Raw genomic sequence first — 22,231 nt, 5'->3', positions numbered from 1 at the left:
GCTAATTGCTGCAGAAAGCTGGAAAAGCTGGTGAATATCATCCACTTGACCTCTGGGATGGAGAAATGTGACATTTAAGGTAAGGGGCAACAAAATGGTAACTTGTGTGCTGCAGTTGTTCGGCTGCTCTGTGGGACAGGTAGGGCTGATCCGGCTGCCCACAGAGTTCTGGGGCTGCTAACCCTGGAAAAATTAAGAATATTCCTGGTATAACGAGCTTTCAGACCAAGTAGTTGATTATTGGTTTCCATCAAAGATCAATTCAGCCGCGCACAGCACTGGGTCTCAAATCCTGACGCTTCCCTGCCCCTCGGCACATCCTTGCAGCATTAGGACGCTGGCAGGCAGTTTTTCCCCGTTTCTAAATGTTCTCAGCAGTGACGGCGGAGGCAGCTCTGCCCAGCCCGCCGGGCAGCCATCTGTGGGTGACACTGCTGCTCCCCATAAAGAGGGTTTGTCCCAGGAGCCACAGCTCCGCGTGGACAGGAGAATGGCAGGAAGTGGGGCTGGAGGGGATAGTTTATTTCTCTGGATTGGCCATTCCAGCCTGGTGTCCCCGATTACGAGGGAACAGGTTCCACCACTGCGGGCCAAGGCGCTGAGCTGCCCCACAGCCCCGCCCAAAGGCCCAAAATGGCGGCTCGCCCTGAGGCGCCGCCGCCTCGTTGCTGCGCGACTGGCAGAGCCCGCCCCCCTGGAGAACTACAACTCCCAGCTGCCCCCTCCAGAAGGGACTACACCTCCCGGCATGCCTCGCGTTCCGGAGGCTGCACGCCCGCACTACATATCCCAGCAGGTAGCGGGGGCACTGACCAATCCGTGTAGCCGATACTGCGGGGTGCGCGGCCGGCGGCGAGCGAGGGAAGCGGCGCGGTGACATTTCCTGCCGGGCCGCCCCCGGAGCCGCTGCCCGAGCGGGGCCCAGGATGGCAGCGCTGGGAGGTCGGTGCGGGGCGGCGGGGGAGCGCCCGGTGCGAGAGGGCGGCTCCCGGTGAGGGGTGTCGGGCCGTGTGTGCTGAGGGGTGTGTGGGGGGCGATGAGGGGGTTTGGGCCTGTGCCGGGGGCAGCAGTGTGTCAGGGGGTGCCCCGGCTGGGGGTGCTGTGAGGGCTCCCCGAGAGTGCTCGGGTGTGGGAGGTGATGGCGTGAGGAGAGAGGGCACCTGGCGAGGGGCTGTGTGGAGAGGCGGTGTGCCGTGTTCGGGTGGATCGAGGGTGTCCCATGAGGGACCCCGAGCTGTGTGAGGGGAGCGCAGCTGGGAGAGGGCAGTGGGCTTGATGAAAGGCTTCTGTGAAAATGGGTGTGCTCTCTCTCCTCTTCGCCCCTTTGTGTTGCCCAAATTTTGTTGGAAGCGCTCTGTTGCAGTCAGCAGCTTTACCTGATTTGCAGCTCTTGCCACCTAATGTTTTTCTTTTGAGTTCTCCTTTGTTGTTGTTGTTGCGTAAAAATTTTGTTGCTCTTACGAAACGGATTTTTGTGCTTGAGCTATTGCTCAATTTTCACTTTGGGATTTACTTCATTAGGCTTATCACATGTTATTTAGCAGCATATGCGCTACTAAGTATGTTTCCACGGTGATACACGAACTCCTTCACACCTGAGAAATTTCGAATTGTAATTCTGTTTTAATTGTAGCGAGAACGTGTAACTGTATCTACAAATTCCTGTGAGTTTAAGTTTGCTGCCCACCAGACTCATTGTAGGTCTGTTTCTCCATGAGCCTCTGCTCCAGCCATCACTTGTGTGAGGCAGGAGCCAGTTCCTGTTTCAATGTGAAGTTAAATATTTACACACAGACTTGTGTAATGGTGGGGTAGGCTGGGGACTTGTTTTATTCCTTTTGTTCCTTGGTTGTTTTTTTTTTTCGTTTTACAAGTCAGTAAGTGTTGTGGTTTTTGACTCAATTTCCCCCCTCCCCAATGATATGAAGTATTTGTATTCTTTAATGTTAATGGATATTAACTTTATATGGATATAAACTTTATGGTTTAATGGTAACTGACATGTACATTGTGAAAAGGAAAAAAGTACTTGAGGTATTTTTATATACTTACTCTGGGAGTGATCACTGACGGTGATGCTAATGAAATAAGGAATATTAATTTGTGCTAATTCTTGGTCATGAACGTTTTTTTGGCAAGTGTATGAATTTTTTTGGAAGGTGTTTTTTGTCATTGGTTGTTTTTTGTTAAAGTTTCAATTTTGCTTTGTAGAACCAAGTCAGTTTTCTCAAACACTGAACGGAATTCCTCCCTCAAATCCAGTCATCAGTGGAATGGACCCCTTCCATGCTTGTAGTATTCTCCAACAGCTGAAAACCATGTATGATGAAGGACAGCTGACAGATATTGTAGTGGAAGTGGATCATGGGAAAACATTCTCCTGTCATAGGAATGTTCTTGCTGCAATCAGTCCTTATTTCAGGTACAACAGTCCATTGTTCCGGTAGTGATCAAAAGCAGATAGAACTTATTTTCCTTAAATGAAAATTTAAAAAAATCGTATCTATACTATTATTCTATGTATTTATAGATAATACAGTGCAGCTAGCAAGTAAAGGTTATTGTTCTCTTAAGGTCAGTGAATTATCAGTGTCTGTTTGTCAAAGGTAAGTTTCATTGGAGGAAATGTCACAGAATTTTAAACCGAGCAAAACTGCCTCCAGTACTGAGGGTATCAGGGGTGTGGTAACAGCATACTGAAACTACTTGTTTTCTTTTAAAGCTATATATTTTATCATGCTAGAGTATGCATATGAAATAACTTGTTGAAAATTGAGTGCAAAGTCTTGAATATGTCGACAGCTTTGCTTGTAAACTCAGTGAGTTTTAACTTGTGGTTAGTGAGATAATTGAGCAAGAAGTTTCAGCTGGTCACTTTAGTTTCAGTAAGTGTAGAACTGACCATAAATTTGGGTACCCCAACAGGAGACAGTTTAACACCTGTATAAATGTGTTTGTGCTGATGTAGGGGCAAACACACTGGGATTAGCTGCACAATATACTTAATTTTACACCTGCAGTTAAAAGTAATGACAGACAAACTGCTGACTATTTTGTTTTGCAGATCGATGTTCACGAGCGGCCTTACCGAGAGTACCCAGAAGGAAGTTCGGATCGTTGGTGTCGAAGCAGAGTCGATGCATTTAGTGTTGAACTATGCATATACCTCCAGAGTAGTGCTGACAGAGGCCAACGTTCAAGCTTTGTTCACTGCAGCCAGTATCTTCCAGATCCCTTCCATACAAGACCAGTGTGCTAAATACATGATCAGTCACTTGGACCCCCAGAATTCCATTGGGGTGTTCATCTTTGCTGATCACTATGGTCATCAGGAACTCAAAGACAGGTCACAAGACTACATTCGCAAAAAGTTTCTGAGTGTCACCAAAGAGCAAGAGTTTCTTCAGTTGAGAAAAGACCAACTGATAAGTATCCTCAACAGTGATGATTTAAATGTAGATAAAGAAGAACATGTTTTCGAGAGCATTGTAAGGTGGTTTGAGCATGAACAAAATAAGAGAGAAGTGCACCTTCCAGAAATATTTGCCAAATGCATCCGTATGCCTCTGTTGGACGAGACGTTTTTAGAGAAAATCCCTCCCGTGTTTGCACAGGCGATGGCCAAAAGCTGTGTACAAAAGGGACAACCCAGTGCCAATGGCTACACACAACGGCTTGGAATGACCGCTTCCGAAATGATCATATGCTTTGATGCTGCCCACAAACACTCAGGAAAGAAGCAAACAGTGCCTTGTTTAGATTCGGTCACAGGGAGAGTGTTCAAACTATGCAAGCCACCAAATGACTTGAGGGAGGTCGGAATACTCGTGTCTCCTGATAACGATATTTACATTGCGGGTGGTTACAGGCCAAGCAGCAGCGAGGTCTCCATTGACCACCGTGCAGAGAGTGACTTTTGGATGTACGATCACTCTGGCAATAGGTGGATTCCGAAGGCTCCTTTGCTGCGGGCCAGAATAGGCTGCAAGTTGGTTCATTGCTGTGGGAAGCTGTATGCCATCGGGGGGAGAGTTTATGAAGGAGATGGGCGGAACTCCCTCAAGTCTGTGGAGTGCTACGACAGCCGGGAGAACTGCTGGACAGCTGTGTGTCCCATGCCGGTAGCGATGGAGTTCCATAGTGCTGTGGAGTATAAGGATAACATCTATGTTTTACAGGGTAAGGTGGTTTGACTGACTCTGTGGTGTTTTATTGGAAGTGGGGATTGTTCATTCTGATTCTGTTTTCTTAAGTAACTTGGAAAAACCCCTGAGGCAATGGGGGGGGTGGGAGAACTAGGAAGAGGGAGGTTGCTGCTTGAATTGTCATGCCCTGTGAATGTGTCACTGAGTTGTAGTACTGGGTTATTGCACAGATGGCATTTTTGGTGGTTTTCTGAGTCAACAGTACAGTGTTAAACTTAACTCTGAAAATTCTTTATTAAATCTTTACCTGGTTGAAATGCACCAGCATTGAAGAAAAGCTACTGTCCTGTGAAAAAGTCCTTTGCATTTTATTTACCAGAAGTTGTTAATATGATTTCTTGACTTTGCATTTGTGATCTTCCATGTGGCTTGCAGAGTTTTCTTCTTCTTCCATTGTTTCTGTATCATGTTTGACTCTTGCTGGTTGTGGCTTTAAATAATTCTGTTATGCTAAAAAGTTTTCTAAATTTTTTTTGCTTTGGTCAGATGTCTGCTTAGAAAGGAGTGCTGAAGAATATTGAAGTAGTATTTGTGCATCCCTTAAATGTTTCTTAGAACTGATAAAAGGTGGATGGTATTATTATAACCTATAGAATAAGAGTGCATCTTGTTTACAGATTCTAGCTGCAATAATTCTGTGCTTCAGTGATATAAGTGACAACTGAATGCTCATATAAATAAGCTTCTTTCTGTGCTAAGCAGCAAATTCTAAAGAGTAGTGTTACGGGTGCCTAGATAAAACCTTGACTGAGTTGTGCTGCATTCAAATAGGTTAGCTTTTAGTAACTTTTTTTAGGGAAAACTCAGAAGTTTGAAGTAGTCCATAAGAATTGATGAGAGTGTGAAAATGCCAATGGAATGCAAGTGTCAGTCATGGGGGATTGCATGGTGCAACAACAACATACAATCAAAATTAGTATTATCTGTAAGACTCGATCTCCTAAACTCTGTTCCACCCATTTTACTGTTTCATTTCTGTATTCTCTGTTATACTTGAGGTGGTCACACAGTAGCTTGGTTAAAATTCTTAAAATAGCCACCTGAGATCAATAAGTTATATTTGAATTATGCTAATGTTTAGCAAATGTTGGCCTTTCTTCCTCTGGACTTTAGAAAAGGCAAGGTAGTCTTTATCCATGTTCTTTTCATGAATTGTACAAAGCATGAGTTTTTGGTCATCTGAACTTCCATTAGCTACAGTCTGTAGATGCTGCTGTGTGCACTGAGTAGCAGAGCTATTTTGTAACCTAACCACGAACTTAACCGTGAATCAGTAGCGTCATGCAGGTTTCCACCTGGCCTCCTTTTAAGCAAATCATGCTAAATTTGTAACCCAGCCACTTGATACTAGTAACTTCAAACTCTGCGTGTAGTACAAGACTGAATTCAGTCTTGTTTGGAAGCTGCTAAACCTGAGCATATAATTGTGAGACTCCCCATCTTCAGATGACACATTGTGAAGATGATCAAGACTGAAACAAATGTACTTCAGACATTTCAACACTGGAATCTTGAAAGGTTTTGTTCCAAATTAACAAGCATGGTTTAGGAGTTGTAAAGGATACCTAGAAGCTATGTAAAATACGTTTCTGATCTGCTTCAAATTCCCTCTGCTTCAGCTGAAACAGAAAGTCAAAGTTTTTAGTCACTCTGTTAATATTTTTCTAATACACTAGAAAGAAAGCAGGTGATGGTGGTGGTGCTGGGGTGTTTATGGGATGCAGGGTTTTGAAAATTGTTAGAATGTTTCTGTATGTGGAGGAAAGTACCTGAAAGCTTAATTGCTACAGAATGGTTGGTCTGGAAACAAAGCATAAGTTACATTTTATTTTTCCTCTTTCCAGGGGAATTTTTCCTTTGCTATGATCCTCAGAAGGATTACTGGGGATTTTTGACCCCAATGACTGTGCCTAGAATCCAAGGCTTGGCAACAGTGTACAACAGCTCCATCTACTACATCGCTGGCACCTGTGGGAACCATCAGCGCATGTTCACCGTGGAGGCCTACGACATCGAACAGAACAAGTGGACTCGAAAGAAAGACTTCCCCTGTGACCAGTCCATTAATCCATACATAAAACTCGTTCTCCTCAAAAACAAACTCCATCTCTTTGTCAGAGCTACTCAAGTCACTGTTGAAGAACACGTTTTCAGAACCAGCAGGAAGAATTCACTCTACCAGTACGATGAAGTCACTGACCAGTGGCAGAAAGTCTACGAGACTCCAGACAGGCTCTGGGATTTAGGCCGGCATTTTGAATGTGTTGTTGCTAAATTGTATCCGCAGTGTCTTCAGAAAGTTATTTAAAGTTCTTTTTTTTTCTTTTTTTTTTTTTTTTTTTCAGTAACAGGCCTTAGTGATTTCAGTGGTAATTTGATGCTAGAGAAAACATGTCTTAAAAGAAAACAAAGAAATTCAGTCAGTATTTATTGTAAGCTGAAACAGACAGTTTTTTGTATATGGGGATGGGTGCTCTTTAAAGGTTGCAGTCCGGGGAGGGAATTGTTGGTTCAGTTTCATATTTACTGATGTTTTCCTGGGAAATGAGAAGGAGGTTACAAAGTGCAATTATCAGCATTTATTTTCTGGTAAACACTTAATCATGTCATACTAAGTTGTTTTTTTTTTTTTTTTTTTGTGGTAAAAGCAAATTAAGTGGAAGAGCCAGGATAACTATGCACTACAGTGAAAGAAAATCTAGCATTAATAGTTAAGGATGTCCAAGATGTGTTGAAGTGACTTTTCTTCTTTTTCTCTTTTTTTTTTTTTTAATACGGGTAAAATTTGAGGCAATATCACTAAGTTTAGTTGCTTTTTTTTTTTTTTAATTTAGATTGAAAGTACATAGGAATGGTAGATCCTGATTCATAATGATCTTTTTGTACTGTTTTTGAAGTCTGCTTAAGATATTTGTGATGTTGTTTGTGCACTGCAATTTGGGAGAAAAACTCAAGTCAGAATTGGATTGTGGAGTACCTTTGCCCCGGATGGAGGCCTGTTCATATTGTTGTACCAGTTCCTGTCTGTGGATTTTTGTTGAGATTGAGCTTAATGATAGTGGGGAAAAAATTCCCAACACCTGGTTTTTGCCACATAGGTGTAGTGCTGTAAAAACTTTTTTTTTTTTTAACACTGATTAAAACCTTTTTTTTTTTCATCCTGTAAAGGGCTTTAACCCAAAAGTTGATGGTGCTAGTACATTTTTAATACTTGTTTGTCTGAACTGGGCCAGCCTTCTGCTACTGTATAGGACAGCCTGTTATTTTCCATGGAGTGTGTGTCTGTCTTCAGGCCCTGTCCTGTCATCAGATTGTCTTTTCTAACATAACATTTTTACTGCAGTGGTGTTCTTGCACAGAATGGTGACAGGATATGGCCTTAATAATACTGATTCTCTTTTATTTTCTTCTCTTTGTGTGGGGTGTTCATTCTGTCTCCACTACAGTACAGTGCTATGTGCAGAGTTGGCATGTGCTCTGGTGATTTAGAAAAGTGTGGCTTAACTTTGCAAGTTGTTTTTCTTTTCTCTCTGCAGTCAAGCCCCCAGCTATCTTCTATTTCATTCTGATCTATAATGTGAAAAATTGCACTACTGAGCTGTCAGCATTTTTCAGTGTATTAAAGCAAAAGAGACAATAAGCGTCCATGGCTTAAATAATCTTAGGTGAAATACTAAGAATAAGGAATTTATTGCAACACTTATAAGGAAAGAATAAGGAATATATTGCAACACTTTTCTTTATGTATTTAACATTTAACTTATTTTTAAAAAGTAAATAAGTTCAAAGTTCAGCCTCTACTTCAGTAGTGAAAATTGAATTTAAAAGGGAAAAGAGGAATCCTAAAACTTGCATCAGCTGTAATTTACCAGGTTTCTTACAGCTCTACTTTTTGCAGAGCTTTAAGTTATCGAACTCTTCCTATTTTTTCCTGTTGACCTAAGTAAACCAGTTAACTTGACATGGCACTGGCTGTGACTGGCTGAAAGTGCTTACCATTATCTGGCTTAACAGCTGGTATTTCAGTCAGCCAAATATTTAGCTCATTGTTTATCCCCCTGGCATGGCTGAGGATTTGGATAATGTTTGTTTACTATGTGGTCTTCCTGTTCCCAAATGGAATCTTCCTAATAAATGAAATACTCGCCTGGTTCTATTTATTAATTCTTGCACAAAATGCTTGAGAGGCAAAAACAAGCAAAAAACTGTGAAATTGAAAAATGAAATAAAAATGCCTCCTTGCATTACATACCTCATCTTCCAGAGATTCACCAAACTCTTCTTCCAATGCGAGCACCTGCATTTTGGTTTGTTATTTTTTCTGAATTTGGCAATACTTGCTAAGACTGCATTTTCCACCAGTGTTGAGGTGTATTATTTCTTTGTTTAGTTTTCTTCTGGATAGTTTTATCTATGTGCATAGCCAAGAATAAGGGGTTTTTTGAAAAGTACAACTAATTTAATTTTTAACTAATGATCCTTAGCCCTTGGCTAGCTCTCTTTGTGCTGTTGTAGGCCTCTAGCTGCAAGCTTTCTGAAGCACCCTCCCTAACAGTGTTGCATTTGTGTGTAAGACTTTTTTTTTTTTTTTTTTTTTTGCAAAGTGTTATGTGACTTTTCCCTTGTTTCTTTCTTAGTTTTGTTTTTGTTTTCTTTTTTTTTTTTTGAGCTGGGTTGAATATTTACAAGATTTCTTGCTGCTTTTTGACAATCTATATTTATTTAGTAGAACAAATTTCAATATATTACTTGAAACTATGAAATAGAATTGAGTTAGCAGTTGACTGGTCATGTGATGTATAGAAGTACAATATGCTGTGGTTAATTCTGCAGTAGGTTTGTTAATTTTGTTTATCTGCACTAAAGTACGAAGATCTCCATTCTGTTTAACCATTCGAACTGAGGGTGTGATCCAAGTCTGTCATGTGTTTGAAAGCTAAATCCTGGAACTTGCCGTGGGAGTAGAATATACTAAACCTTTTGCATGAGGAGTTTGTTGAGACAGTAATGTAGCTGTGACATTTTGCCAATTCTTGAATGCTTCTACGTTATGCTGAAAGTCGGATTCCTGGTAAAGTTTTGCTTTAGAGCCAGGCTTAAGTAAACTTGCACAGCACAAAAAAAAATAATTGCACCAAAGGTACTGATAATATTTGAACAGTGATCTGTACATTTTGCTCATTTGGAATTTTTTCTGTTGATTTCCCTTTATGAAATGAGTTTCTAGTGTTGTAAAAACTTAGGTGAGTGTAAATCTCTTCCAAAATTATTAGTTACTGTAGAAGGAAATATTTTGTAATTTCCACTTGCTTCCATCAATGAAATTTAGAATAACTCAAAGCAGTTTTGGTGCACCAGACATGCAGTGTGTATGTTCTACAAGAGATCCAAGAGCTCCCTGTTTGCGAGGCTGTTGAGAAGTGGCATCCAACATTCAGTGCTCAGGTATGTTAGTAAGAAGTACTGTAGTCCTATGAGGGCAAATGTGTGGATTTTTAAACATTTTGCCATAATTGCACAATTTTGCATTTTTACTTAATGTCATGTTATGTTTCTTAAAATAAACCTATTGTTGAAATACAGTGGAGTTCAACTGTTTTTGTGACAAATCTGTGTGCATTTTAGTAAATTTCTGAAAATTAACCTGATGTATTTTTGATGTTTGTTTAGTTCTTCTATTTCTGCACTTGTGCCTCACCTGTGTGTAATGTCACTTTTTTTTTTTTTTAAGGTGGAATGTACTTTGTTCTTTTGTCTAATTCCTTGTGGCTATTCAGGTCGAACTTCTCATTTGTTTATGTGCAGGTGACATGGTCTTTCCCTTCCTTTCTCCTTGTCTTTGTCTGCAGCTGACATCCCAACAGGAATGTCAAGGAGGGCTTTCCAGCCTGATAGTACTGTATATCGGAAAATCCCAAACCCCTTTACACTGAATTTCCCAGCGTCTTTGCTGCAGAGCTGAGAACTAGAGGCCCCTGGCTTTTAAAGCAAAGCTCCAACATTAAATGTGGTTTCTGCCCCATTGATGGTGCTCAGCAGAACTGCTTGTACAAGATACTGTTTGTTTGGGAACCTTTGTTCCCTGCCAGAGACTCATGACCAGTGGAGAAGCCAAGTCATGGCAGGGAAACAGTGTGGAATTCTGTTGTTTGGGAAGGCAAGCCCTGCAGTCACAGGGCTTTGATCTCGCTGTCATTGCAGGGCTGTGGTGGGATGGCTTGTGTGACTGGGGTGTTGCTGTGAAGGGCTGCACTTTTTGGGAAAAACACACCAGGAAGGCATGGTGGTTCCATGGGCAGCACTTGTCGTGTGCTGAGCTCTGTCTTGGGGTGGATGATGAGTGAGTTGAGCACAAGGGCTCTGCTCACAGGGCAGACTGATGAGGGTGACCTGCTGGGGGTGTTTGCCACAGGCCACCTGAGCAGGAGGAGGAATTGGATGAGGCTTTCTGCAGGCAGCCTGTTCAGGAATCTTGGAGCAATCCCATGGGAACAGCCCTTGCAGGGAAGAGGGGTCCTTGATATTCAAGGATCGTGTCCTGCAGAGTCAAAGATGATGCAAGCTGATGAACAAGGAGTCATGTAAAAGGGGCAAGAGTCTTGTGTGGATGAAAAAGGAATTCAAGCACAAGCAGGAAATACAGGAAATGGAAGCAGGGTTAGAACAAAAGGAGGACAGGAGTGTTTCATCCATGTTTCATTCTCTGATTTCTCCTTTGCTCTTGTGGCTAAGAGCAGATACATGGACTGTCCCCCAGTGCCCCAAGTTCCCATGGAGCTTTTGTGAAGTCCTGTCCATGCTTGGCATGTGTTACAATGGCAGTGATACAACAGCAATGGATGAGATCACTTTGCCAGGTCATGTTAACCTACTCAGGTGCAAGGAGGGTGAGCAGCTAACTGAGGGAGCCACAGGTTTGCAAATGGTTATACTCTAAGTATCAATAAGGATTTTCTTTCTTTGACACTGAAGTAAACCCAATTTTTTATTCAATGTTTTTTTATTTTGTCTTGTTTTCTGTTTGTTTTTGTTGGGCCTTTTTGTTTGTTTGTGGGGTTTTTTTGGTTTTTGTTTTGTGTGGGGTTTTTTTTGTTTGGTTTTGGTTTCTTTGAAGAGAGAAGTAGCTGGGCACTTGGGAAATTCTTTCTGTCTGCAGGTTAGGGGTGGAATTATTTCCTGGGTATGTTTTCCCTTTCCAACATCCATTTGGGAGTGAGATGTGTTATTTTGGAACCATCTGGTTAAGGACAGGAGCGCATAAACCCCTGCACACCCCCTAAAACAAAGTAGCATTACTTAAATGAACTTACCCACTACATTTGTGCCCCAAAACTGTGAAGTGCAGGCTGTCCAGGGGAGTATCTCACATCTTGTCACTTGTGTGCAGCCAATAGGTGGGGAAATAACCATCCAGCTCTTGCTTTCTCCTTATCTCTTTGCAGCATGTTCTCCCCTCTGGGCCTCTCAAACAGGGAAGAGTGAGACCAGCAAAGCTGGAACCTGCCCCATTTCTTAATATCTCATTAAGGTCTCCTGTGCCTCACTGCTGATTTTCGTGTTTCTGTGTTTTACACCAATAAATAATAGAGTGGATGCAAATATCCACTCTGAATGGCAGGTATTTATTAACTTTAACAAAGATTAGGGGATCAAGTTACTTCTTAACAAGTAGGAGCAGCAAGACCAACTGATTTCTAACAGTTGCCCAAGTGGAATTTCTGAAGTACAACAAAAGTGTTTGTCAGCTTCCCTTTTTGGGAAGTGCTGGTGGGATCTCTTTCATTTTTAGCTAACCTATAGGACACAAATCCTGTACAGACACTAGACCTTTGAAAGCTTTGGCCCTCTACAAAATGCAATTTAAAGCAGGCAACATCTCAGAAGCTGAGGGGGGTGGTGTGAGAGCAGATAGTAAGAGTGATCAAGCATCTGCACAAAACCCTGGATATTGTGTTTCCTCACGGAAAAAGTGATAAAATCCTCATTTGGAGAACATTTGTCTGAGTTTGACTGTTTTTGAAGGATTAGGTGAATTCCTGCCTGCCACAAGCTTTGAGTGAAGAAGGCCTAGGTCTGCCTGAAGAGGAGCAAAAGGGAAATAGGTAAAGCATGATGGGGAGCATGGAAGGACCTCTGTGTAATTCACACAAGGGTGTCCAAGTTTTCTCCTCTTCCCTCCCTCTCTGTGGCTGTGTTCCAGGGCATAGCTTGGCCCCAAAGCCCTGCCAGGGTAACAGGGCAGGAGGCTGTGCCACAATAACCTCCAGCTGCTGTCTTTTAACAGATCAGCTCCACAATTTACTGATGGTTCGTGCTTGTTTAGACCTTTAAGTGTCACTGAGTGCTAGCAATGGTAACATACTGGTGAAACATCAACCAAAATAGCACCAAATAAATCTGTTTTAAGGAATGCCCTCTGTGTTCCCATGTCTCCTAAGATCTGCACATGATTTTAGTTAGTTTTGATTATGTATAAACTCAGTTCTAAATTTCATTAGATTAATTATTTTGAAGTCAAGATGATATGTGACACATCAGTTGCAGAAAAATATTTGCAGATAAATTTTAAATTACCTTAAACCCTTTCGGTTTGATTCAGTTCATGTTCCTTCTGTAACAGATTTCTTTATAGATTCTGAAAAGTTCAGGGGTAGGAATATTTGGTGAATATCAAATTAACCTTCTCCAAAAGCCAACAAATTAAGTGCTGAAATTGTATTTACTCTGTAAATTTGCATTTTGTTTTTCTTAAGTAGTATCACATTTTATATCAAAACTAATACATGGAGAAGTGTTAAAAAGAAAGAGCCATTGAATTAGTCATTCAAGTTTCAATTTTTTATAGGCCCATGAAATAATAAAGGAGAGTTTCTGCTGCTTTTGTCCATCTCAGCCACGAGGGAGGTGTTCAAGCTTTCCTGAAGTGATTTTGAAGAGTAATCTCAATAGTGGGAATTGCTATTGTGTGTGAAATGGATTAGGAATGGTCACAGTCTGTAACTATCAGCAAAAACCTTTATAAATTAGGCAGTTGCTCTTAACACAGAGATGGAGGGGCAATATCTAACAAAGGCTAATCCATGTTTTGATTTGGTAAAGCACCAGTATAAAATGGCTCAGTGCCAAGGGAACTGTCAAGTATCCACAAGCAAAAGAAACATTTTGGAAATGCAGAAGTTGCTTTGCTCTAAACATCTAAGTAATTCAGTTTTTTTGTAATGCCGCTATGTTTTTACATATCCATCATCCCTAAATAATGCATATGTATATATAATAATTAACATTATTCCTAAAGGTGTAGTGTTGGAATAAATGTCTCCCATGACCTGTAGGTCTGGTGTGGCTGCAGCCTCCTCGACAGGCAGCTCCTGGTGCCTTTCTGTGGGGTGGAGCACAGAGAACCACATGCACCTCCAACAACCTGCAGTGAATCCCCACAGCACCCATAACTGCCTTCAAGGATTTACTCCTCCCCAAAGACAGAAGAAGCACCAGATATGCTTGTTATATTTCTGGCTGTAAAACATTTTTAGACAGCATAACTGGTAGGAGCCATGGCTGGTGAGGCAGAAAGATGTGGAGCACAAGATCGATCAGCCCAAGGTAGGTGCAATTGGAATTGGGATTCTCTCCCTGCCTCTGAACTAATGGGGGGTGCCTGGGGAGACAAGCATGGAGCTGCCTGTCAATACTCCCCAGGCTCCAGCAATTTGCCATCTGCAGTGCCAGAGGTGACATCTCTGTGTTTAATAGCCCTCAATGGATTTCTCCCCAGAATTTATCTTGCTGTCGTTTGACCACTGGACATTTTTTTTATCAAGCTGTTACAACTGCCTGGTAGAAAATCCTTTTAAATGGGAGATGTTTATTTTGTGTGGTGTGTTTGTGAGGGGAACATGAGAGCTGGCTGGGAGAGCACCATCAGCAGCCTTTTGTGCTAGTGCAAACTGGGAACTTGTGAGTGGGTGTGAGCATTCATTATGCCCTTCCAAGGAAGATATTTCTTCTGGGGCAGCATGAAAGAATGTGGATGACTGTATGTGGCTACAAGGCAGGAAAAATGGGCTACTAGAGAGGCTGACTTGCAAAGTTAACTTGGATGTACCATTCTTCTCTTTGTTTACCTTTCTGCTGAATTTTCTACTCAGATTGGATGAAAACATTTCCCTGGCCTACCTACAGCAAGCTTTTTCCCCTGTTTTTCCTTGTGCTTAAATAGCACATTGCAGTCTCAGAATTATAAACGCAGCAGGGGAATGTTTTAAATCCCCCAAATGGGGATTTGCAACATAAGAAGTCTGGTGGAAACATTCCTACTGAAATTGGGTTACATTAACCTTCACAAGGCATGGACTGGCATTGTGGACATTGCTCCCTCACTAGTCCAAGTCAACTGCTTGGTTACTGGAAAAAAAATTCAGGAGTTTTCTGTACTTTCTCCCCTCTCTCCAGAGTGATATTTACCCCTTGTTGTTGCTGTGGCTTGTAAACCCCTTCATGTTTTGTGTGACCAAAACCAATCTGATGCAGGATTTTGGGTGACCCAGAAGTCATGCAGGAGAACTTCAGCAGAAGGGGAAAATGCCTACAGCAGGGTGGGCAAAGACCTCCATATGCAAATTGCCCTGGAGGAGAGTGGGAGTAGAGCAAAAATACATTGTAAGGAAAGAATAAGTTAATATGTGCAAGGAAAAGTGATATCTGAAAAATAATTTTTCAACATCCGCAGAGAGCTGAGAGATGTCAACATTCCAAGCACTGCAGATGGAGGGTTTGCCCTGGATTTGTTCCTGGTGGGTGAAGAGCCATCCCTGGTCAAGAGAAGTTAATGTGAGATACAGCAGCCCGGAGGTCACAGAGGTTGGGTGGTAGAGGATGTTCCGAGTTACAGAAGGTTTTACATCTGAGGGTAGAGACTCTCATCTCAACCTTTGATCTCAGCTGTATCTGGGGTGGGGGATGAGGTCAGCAGATGGTTTAAAAGTGAGCAGGTCACTCCCAGGGAGCCAGCAGCCAGCATTCCCAGGGGACAGGAGTCCGAGTGGTGTCCGCCTCGGCCGGAGGGAGCAGCCCCACTGGACAGTGGTCAGTGAGTGTGTGTGTGGTGGGGTGCTTGGGATGAGGGAATCTTGGCCCCTTGGAGTCCCTGGATCAGCAGGTGAAGCTGCATTAGACTCAGGTTTGATTCGTCATGATGCTTTTTTTTAACCAAAAAACCATCCCTGATGAACTAAAACAAGTGTTGTAGGAAAAAACCTGCACAGTCCAAGAATAGTCCCCAGCTGATCTGGGTTACAGACTGTGAATTTGAGGGGCCTGAGAATTTTGTGTACCCTAAATTTTGGTAGATTGTGAATACCAAACATAAATAAGGAAACGTCCTCACTATAACCACCCCTTAATCAGTTTTGTTTTGCCTAATTTCAGAACCACTAGTGTATGTCAATATTTTTGGGAGCTTGGTATTCTCCAAAATATTTGAATGGCCTAAATTGGATAGAATAAGCATAAATGAAGGAAGCAGTGCAATGAAATGCAATTTGATGAGTAACAAGGTCTCTTAAACATCAACAGACAGGCATTCCAACATCACCACTATTACTTTTTAACTTGGGTTTTCCTTTAAAAATCCCACCCTACAGTACTGAAGTAGAGTTAATGTAATTCTAGAAGACAATTATTTCTTTTTTTGGAAAATCTTAGATGATGGGGTATAATAGGCTTACAGAAATTTCCTTAAATTAAAATAAATGGAGATAAATGGTCTTGGTTTTAGCAAAAAAGACAGTGAAGAAAGACAATGACGAGAGGAAAAAGTCAGCAATTATCTTTCAGGACAGGATTGAAAGTTTTCAGTGGAGGTCTGACTGTTTTGCTAAGGGATTCCAAAACTCATCCCTGATGTATCTGAAAGACTCATAGAAAAGAAATGTATGTTCCCTTTTTTTTTTTTTTTTTTTTCTCTTTTTATCCTCATTTTATTCTAATGACCAGGGAAAATGGAAAGAATGCAAAAGAGTGAATGCCCTCTTTGATCTGTGTTGTTCCTGAGCATAATCTGGTAACCTGGCAGGCATCAGGCACAAGTGGAATTGCTGCCCCTAAGTAGGAAGAAACTTCAGCCCCTTTGCAAGCAGCTGCTCAGTTTGGTTGTTGGTTTGAGGGAAGAAAACAACCAAAAGGGTCTTGTTCCCCTGCAGAACAGGGGAGCTGAGCCCATGTGGGGCTGTTCACCTGCTGCTCACATCATGGGGATTATTCTTTTAAGCAGGAATAACCTGAAATCATAAGGACTTCCACCCACATCTGAAAAGGACACAATGAAGGATTTACCCTAAAAAAGGTGCAGCTGCAGCACTGGGTTCTCTCCAGAGGGACTGTGACAGGAAAAACCTCCAGAAGGCATCTCAGGTGGGACACAGAGCCATGGGCTGGCTGTGGCAGAGAGCAGAAAGTGGAGGCATTGACTTCATCTGGGACTGAGGTCTGTCCCTGGACGTGGAGCCCACAGGAGTATTTTGAGGGTATGTATTTAAAACACAGCTGGAAGAGTTGCACAGGGTTATTGGAGAGGGAAGGGTGATCTTGGCTGTGTTAGAATTGAACAATAAAACTGTTAATGGGCATCAAAAAGATTAAGGCTTTGAGAGTGGGTGATCTTCTGTACCTCTAAATGATTTTATTTTGCTCTAAAACTGACTACATGTTATTTATGTTATTACATGTTATTACATGTTATCTCTTCTGCTCTGCAGGACACCAGGAAGCAGCTTTGCTGTGGGATCTGCTCCACCCATGGCTCCTCCAGTCCTTTCAGACCTGGGCTATGTCCCCCCTGACGGTGGATGGGGCTGGGCAGTGGTGTTTGGAGCTTCCATCTCCATTGGGTTTGCATTTACCTTTCCTAAAGCTTTCACAATCTACTTTAAAGAGATCCAGGCTGCTTTCAGCATCTCCTACAGCCAGCTTGCCTGGACAACATCCATCATGTGTGCTACCACCTATGGAGGAGGTAAGTGAAGCAAGGCTGTGTTTTCCTTTGGAAAGATGAGATCTGATCTCTACAACAAAAGGGAAGGATATATTTCTTTGGAAAAGTTCTTGGAAAGTGTTAACTGTAAGTGTGGCTGTTTTCTGATGATGTTACATTGGCAAAACTGAGCAAACCAGTAGTGTTGAGTCTTTCATTGTCAACATAGGTGAAATTATCCATTATTATTTCATCAGAAATCTTGCTATGCATGGGTGAGTGGAGGCTTGGAATCATTTGAGTCTGGGCACTCATTTCAGTTTACTTAGTCTTTTGTTCTCTTCCTAGTCTTGTCTTTATTTTTGAAACAAAAATGTGTTTCTTATGATTGCAGAGAAGTTGCTCAAACCCTAAATTTTGCTGATGTACAGATGTGGAATATATGCATGTATATCTTGAGATAGCATTGAAATATATTTTCCCCTAAATCTGTTGCTCAAGTTTTGCTTCACATAAGGGATGATGTTTTAGACTTTTCTCTGCAGAATCTTTCTGAAAGAGCAAATACATTCACTGGTTGTTTCAAATTAAAATGTTCACTAAGTACTTGTACTTTGGCTACAGAAGTCGCTGGTGTGAGAAGGCATCTATTGCCCTCATAATGAAATCAAGTGGATGTTTTCCTGAGGGATGTTTCCCTCAGACACTGGTGCCTGGTTATCAGCCTGCCACTGCTCTGAGTAGCTGGTTAATCTTGCTGTTAATGGTTAGTAGAGACCATATGGTTTTTTGCCTGCTGGTGCCTGTGAGGTGCAGCTGCTGGCAGTCATTCCTGGGCTCTTAGCAGATCCTGGTGGTTCTTAGCTTGTTTTGCAAGGGTGAAAGATAAAAGGGTTAAGAATGCAACAACAGCCATCCAACTCACATCTACCCAAACCTGTGTTCTTCCTCAAACAAGTCACTGACACACACTTTGGGAAAGAATATTACACAGAATTTTGTAGATGGAGGGATCTTCTTGGCAGCCTCTCACCTTCAGGGCAGCATGGTTTGGAGGATTCCTGGGTAAGTCACTGCAGAGATCAGAGGTACACCCTGTGTGCAGAAGTCTCACACACCCATGTACTTCAGGAACTGGTTTTACATGGCAATAAAAAAAGGAGCTGCTGTGAGATGGATTAAGGTGAAAGCAGATGTAGGTGACCAGAGAGGTGGGAGGGATGAGCTGCTTGCAGAAAGAGCCTTTTCAGGTGTGGCTGGAGTGGATCAGACTGTCAGTGAGGCAAATTCTCTGGGCTCCTTGGGCTGTGGCCTCTGCTGCAAATGGACAGAAGGGTTCACTTCCAGGGGGAGTAAATCAGCAGCTCTGCTGAGCACTGATTTCCCCTTGGCACAATGGCTGTGTATCCTCTGGCTGCTGTTGGGCTCTGGTGGTTTCCTGTCAGGAGTGCAGACGGGCTGACAGGGTCAAAGACCAAAGAGATTCATTTAGAGGGTTCTTTTCCTCAGGGTGGCTGTTTAGGGTCCTCTGGATGTCTGAAACTGAGCACCAGACATTGGACATGTCTCAGGGTGGTTGGGATTTCTGGCTTTTTATTCTCCACATTCCCTGAGCAAGGGCCCTTGGCATCTGGATGGAAATACACAGGAGAGGACAGCAAAGGAACTGCTGTCTGTGATATTGATGGGGGAAAAGCCATTACAGTATCAGACTTGTGGTTTTCCTCACTGATCTTTCCATATTTAAATACAGACTTTTATGGAATCAGATTGCTGCAGAGCTGTTATTGTAAACTACAGCCATGTGTGCAAGTGCCTGACTCTCCCAGATGCCACCTGTAACAACAGGGGGGTGCAGCACAAACAGGAAAATATGGGATGCTGGGAAGGAAATTGAGTTCTCCTTTTCAGCATTACATTTACCTTCACACAGACGGGCCAAGAACTCAGTGCTGGTAGGGAGGTCCTGTCTGTTTCACAAACACCTCATTGCTGCAAGAGCACCTTTCCTCTCTGGGGGTTTGTCCCCCGGATAGAATCTGTTGCTCTTCACCTCACTCAGTTTTTAGATCACTGCAGCATCTGAAATAGCTCTTGGAAAAACATAAATCTGAAGAAAAATCCCTGTGTACTCCTCCAGAATTAAGGAAGATCAGGTGTCTCCTCTGTTCCTGTGCATGATTCATAATTCTAAACATTTCCCTGTCATGTTCTCATCTTTCAGTTTTGCTGCCAGTAAATGGTGTTGACATCTCCATAGATCTGAAAGCAGCAGCATGCTAATAGTAATAGAAGAGGATATGGCAATAATAACAGATTTAGGAGCTTCATCTCGGGGAATAAATATCTTTGAGTGCATAAGTAATTGAATACTCAGTTTGATCTTCCTTTCAGCTACAGCAACACAAATCTACAGCAATTCTGTATCATCCAGTGAAGCTGCATGCTGTGTTTGAGGAAGGAATAAAGCACCAACAAAACCCATCCAGAGTGGTTAAAGGAATGCAGGGGATCCCTTCAAACCCCAACTTTCATTTTGCAATATTCAGAAAAGCTGCAGCTAACTGTACACAAAGTAGTTGTTTAGGACAGCATGTGTTTCTTTGCACTAGAGTAAATACAGGGAAAAAGAAGCTTCAACAAATACTGAATATCATTTTTGGGTGAAGCTTGGGCTGCACTGAAGTCAGCAGGCATCTTGCCATCACCTTTAGGGGATTTCATCTTTCAGCTGCATAGTTTGATCTGCTGAACTGTAGCACTAGAAGCCTAGCAAATTTCAGCCTCAAACATTTTGGGAAAGGGAGCTTCCCCAAAGGTCTTCAGGGAAGTGAAGTTATGGAGTGCCCTGTAAACCTTTCCTAGGTAATAGGTGCATCTTTGAGGCTTGTCTTACAAGGAGTCATTTCTGTGGAACTTAGGGCTCTTGGGAAGGTCAGTCTGTAAACCTGGGATTACAGCAGGCTTGAGTAAATACTCCACTTGGACCAAAAAGTCTCCTCTTTTTGATCTTATGGGGTAACAGGGATGTACAATGTCAAAAGTTCAAAAAGTTCCTTAATAACACTCTGTGTAAGACCTTGAAAGTTAATGCTAAAGCATCGTGCTTGGTCTGCTGGGCAATGGTCAGCCAGAGGGGCAAAGCAACAGAGAATTCAGGCACTGAGTTTACCCACAGCAATCCTGTGCATTGCATCACCCTGTGCTGGGGCACAGAGGTGTAACACACAGCTCTCTGCACCACCTGATGGGTGCACCCAGCTCCTCCCAGCTTTGATTCTGCCTCTTGTTTCCATATCCCAGCATTTTACTGAATTTGGATAATGAGGACTTCCTGGGTTTCCTCCACCCCACCAAGAGGTGCTGGTTGTGTTCCAAGCAGCTGCAGACCTGATCCTGTTTTCCTGCTTCCCACCTGCTCTCCTACAGTGCCCAGAGCCAGCTGAGACATCCTCCTGCTCACAGCATCCTTGTCCTTGAGGCAGATCAAAGGTGTCCTACACACACAGCAAACAGCAGTCCCTGCTCCCAGACTGCTGCACTCCTAGAGAAAGATTTCCTGGGGAAATTCATGTCAAGAGGAGATGTCCTTGTGGAGTTGCAAGGCTTATAACTCCACTTGTCACTTCTCACAGGTTTATTTTGTGGGGAACCAAAACCCCAGCTGCCTCTTTATGATATTTTTCTGTACCTATAATTGACTATCCCTCCATTATCTTAAAACTTGGGTGAGGTGGGGTTAATTTTTTCTGAAAATACCTGCATTATGTAATGACTAGGAGTACTCTGACCTGCAAACAGTGGTGTCCCAGAGATTACTGGCAAACTGGTGTGACATCCCCAGGCCACTGACCCTCATTTCAGGCTCAGTCAACATTGTCTGTTCCAGGTTTTTGCTGCTCTGGAGTGGGAATCACTCTTCATGGTGATCCTGCAACATCTCTCCTCTCTCAAACATCAAGAGGTTTTAAAGAGAACTCAAGCTCTCCAATTTGGTGAAGTGTTATTCAGGCAGCCCTGAGGCAGCTGATCCTTTTTCTACCCTGTTGACAACTAGTCCAGAGTTTACTTGGAGATGAGCTGGAAACAGCAGTGGTTTTCTGGATTCAGATGGTGTTTGTGGTGGGCTGGATCTATCACAATTAGTTGGATTAGTTTTGGCAGTCTAAGGCGCAGATCTTTGCTAACCTGGTTCCTTTTCACTGAAGGGAGCAAGGAAAGTCTCACAATAATATTTCCACCAGAAATCACAGGCAGGCAAAGTGGGTGAGACAGACTGGGATAAGGTGGGACACCACATGGATTTTGCTTTGAAAAGGCTAAAGTGTCTTTATTCACTGTGTGTTTATCTTGAGCAAAATGGACTCATTTTCCTGTGGTAAAACCTCGCAGCAAGGACAACAAGGCTTGAGTGTGGGAGTGGAGAGCACAGGGTGGGAGGGCAGAGGTTTCCCTCTGCGCACAGTGTCACCAGTGGAGTCCCCTTTGCTTTCAGTACAAATGAAAGAGACCCACTCTGCTCTGACTAATGTGTAATTACACCTTCAACACAACCTCTGCCCCAGCTGTTTGTTTGCCTGTCTCTGTGTGCACAATCCTAAATGCCCCCAGGCTCTGCGTTCAGCAGTGTTTGGAAAAAGCCACAGCGTTTCTCCTAATTTTCAGCCATTTAGGGCTTGGCATAACCAGACTTCTGCCATAAAAGTTAATAGCTAAATTCTTGATGCATCTTTGACTACTTCAACCATGTTGTTTTTCCCTTCCTGTGCAGTCATTTTCCAAATATAACAGAGGAAGATCCTTCTGGGATTAAAATGTAAATGAGACAAAGATGCAATAGCAAAGGAATAATTTGTTTTAATTCCCCAGCGGAAACATTCCAGTTATTAGATCCAGATTAATTGTCACCATCTTTTTACCAACAAGAATGTTTTGGTTTGGGCTGCTGATTAAACTCCTACAACAGGGGAAAAACAGAAGTGATGTTCCTGCTTGGTTTATTCCGTCGTCTCCAGGAAACCAGCACATCCTGCAGTGATGCTTCATGCACCTGGCT

General features: G+C 42.6%; 2 protein-coding genes across 2 annotated transcripts in view; both read left to right on the top strand.

The window, feature by feature from the left end:
- The first annotated feature begins 807 nt into the window (after window positions 1-807).
- Window positions 808-7,900, top strand: KBTBD8 (kelch repeat and BTB domain containing 8). Its single transcript, XM_085072336.1, has 4 exons — window positions 808-942; window positions 2,212-2,422; window positions 3,065-4,179; window positions 6,050-7,900. Exons 1-4 carry the CDS (start codon window positions 927-929, stop codon window positions 6,511-6,513), a joined length of 1,806 nt encoding a protein of 601 aa, XP_084928462.1. The 5' UTR covers window positions 808-926; the 3' UTR covers window positions 6,514-7,900.
- Window positions 7,901-15,151: 7,251 nt separating this feature from the next.
- Window positions 15,152-22,231, top strand: part of LOC146431567 (monocarboxylate transporter 2-like) — a 35,052-nt gene continuing 27,972 nt past the window's right edge. The window contains exons 1-3 of the mRNA XM_085072334.1: window positions 15,152-15,290; window positions 16,477-16,729; window positions 16,961-17,217. Of these exons, the coding sequence (XP_084928460.1) occupies window positions 17,001-17,217 (217 nt within the window). The 5' untranslated portion in view covers window positions 15,152-15,290; window positions 16,477-16,729; window positions 16,961-17,000. The remainder of the gene's footprint in view (window positions 15,291-16,476; window positions 16,730-16,960; window positions 17,218-22,231) is intronic.

The sequence above is a fragment of the Lichenostomus cassidix genome, chromosome 12 (assembly GCF_008360975.1).
Source record: "Lichenostomus cassidix isolate B80296 chromosome 12, HeHo_3.0, whole genome shotgun sequence".
In the NCBI taxonomy this organism is placed as follows: Eukaryota; Metazoa; Chordata; class Aves; order Passeriformes; family Meliphagidae; genus Lichenostomus; species Lichenostomus cassidix.
This window is presented reverse-complemented; position numbering and strand designations above follow the sequence as displayed.

Bases quoted from the DNA above. Each gene is read 5' to 3' on its own strand.
- KBTBD8 (XM_085072336.1), top strand. The intron at 2,423-3,064 runs GTACAACAGTCC...TTTGTTTTGCAG, and splicing joins GCAATCAGTCCTTATTTCAG to ATCGATGTTCACGAGCGGCC. The intron at 4,180-6,049 runs GTAAGGTGGTTT...TCCTCTTTCCAG, and splicing joins TAACATCTATGTTTTACAGG to GGGAATTTTTCCTTTGCTAT.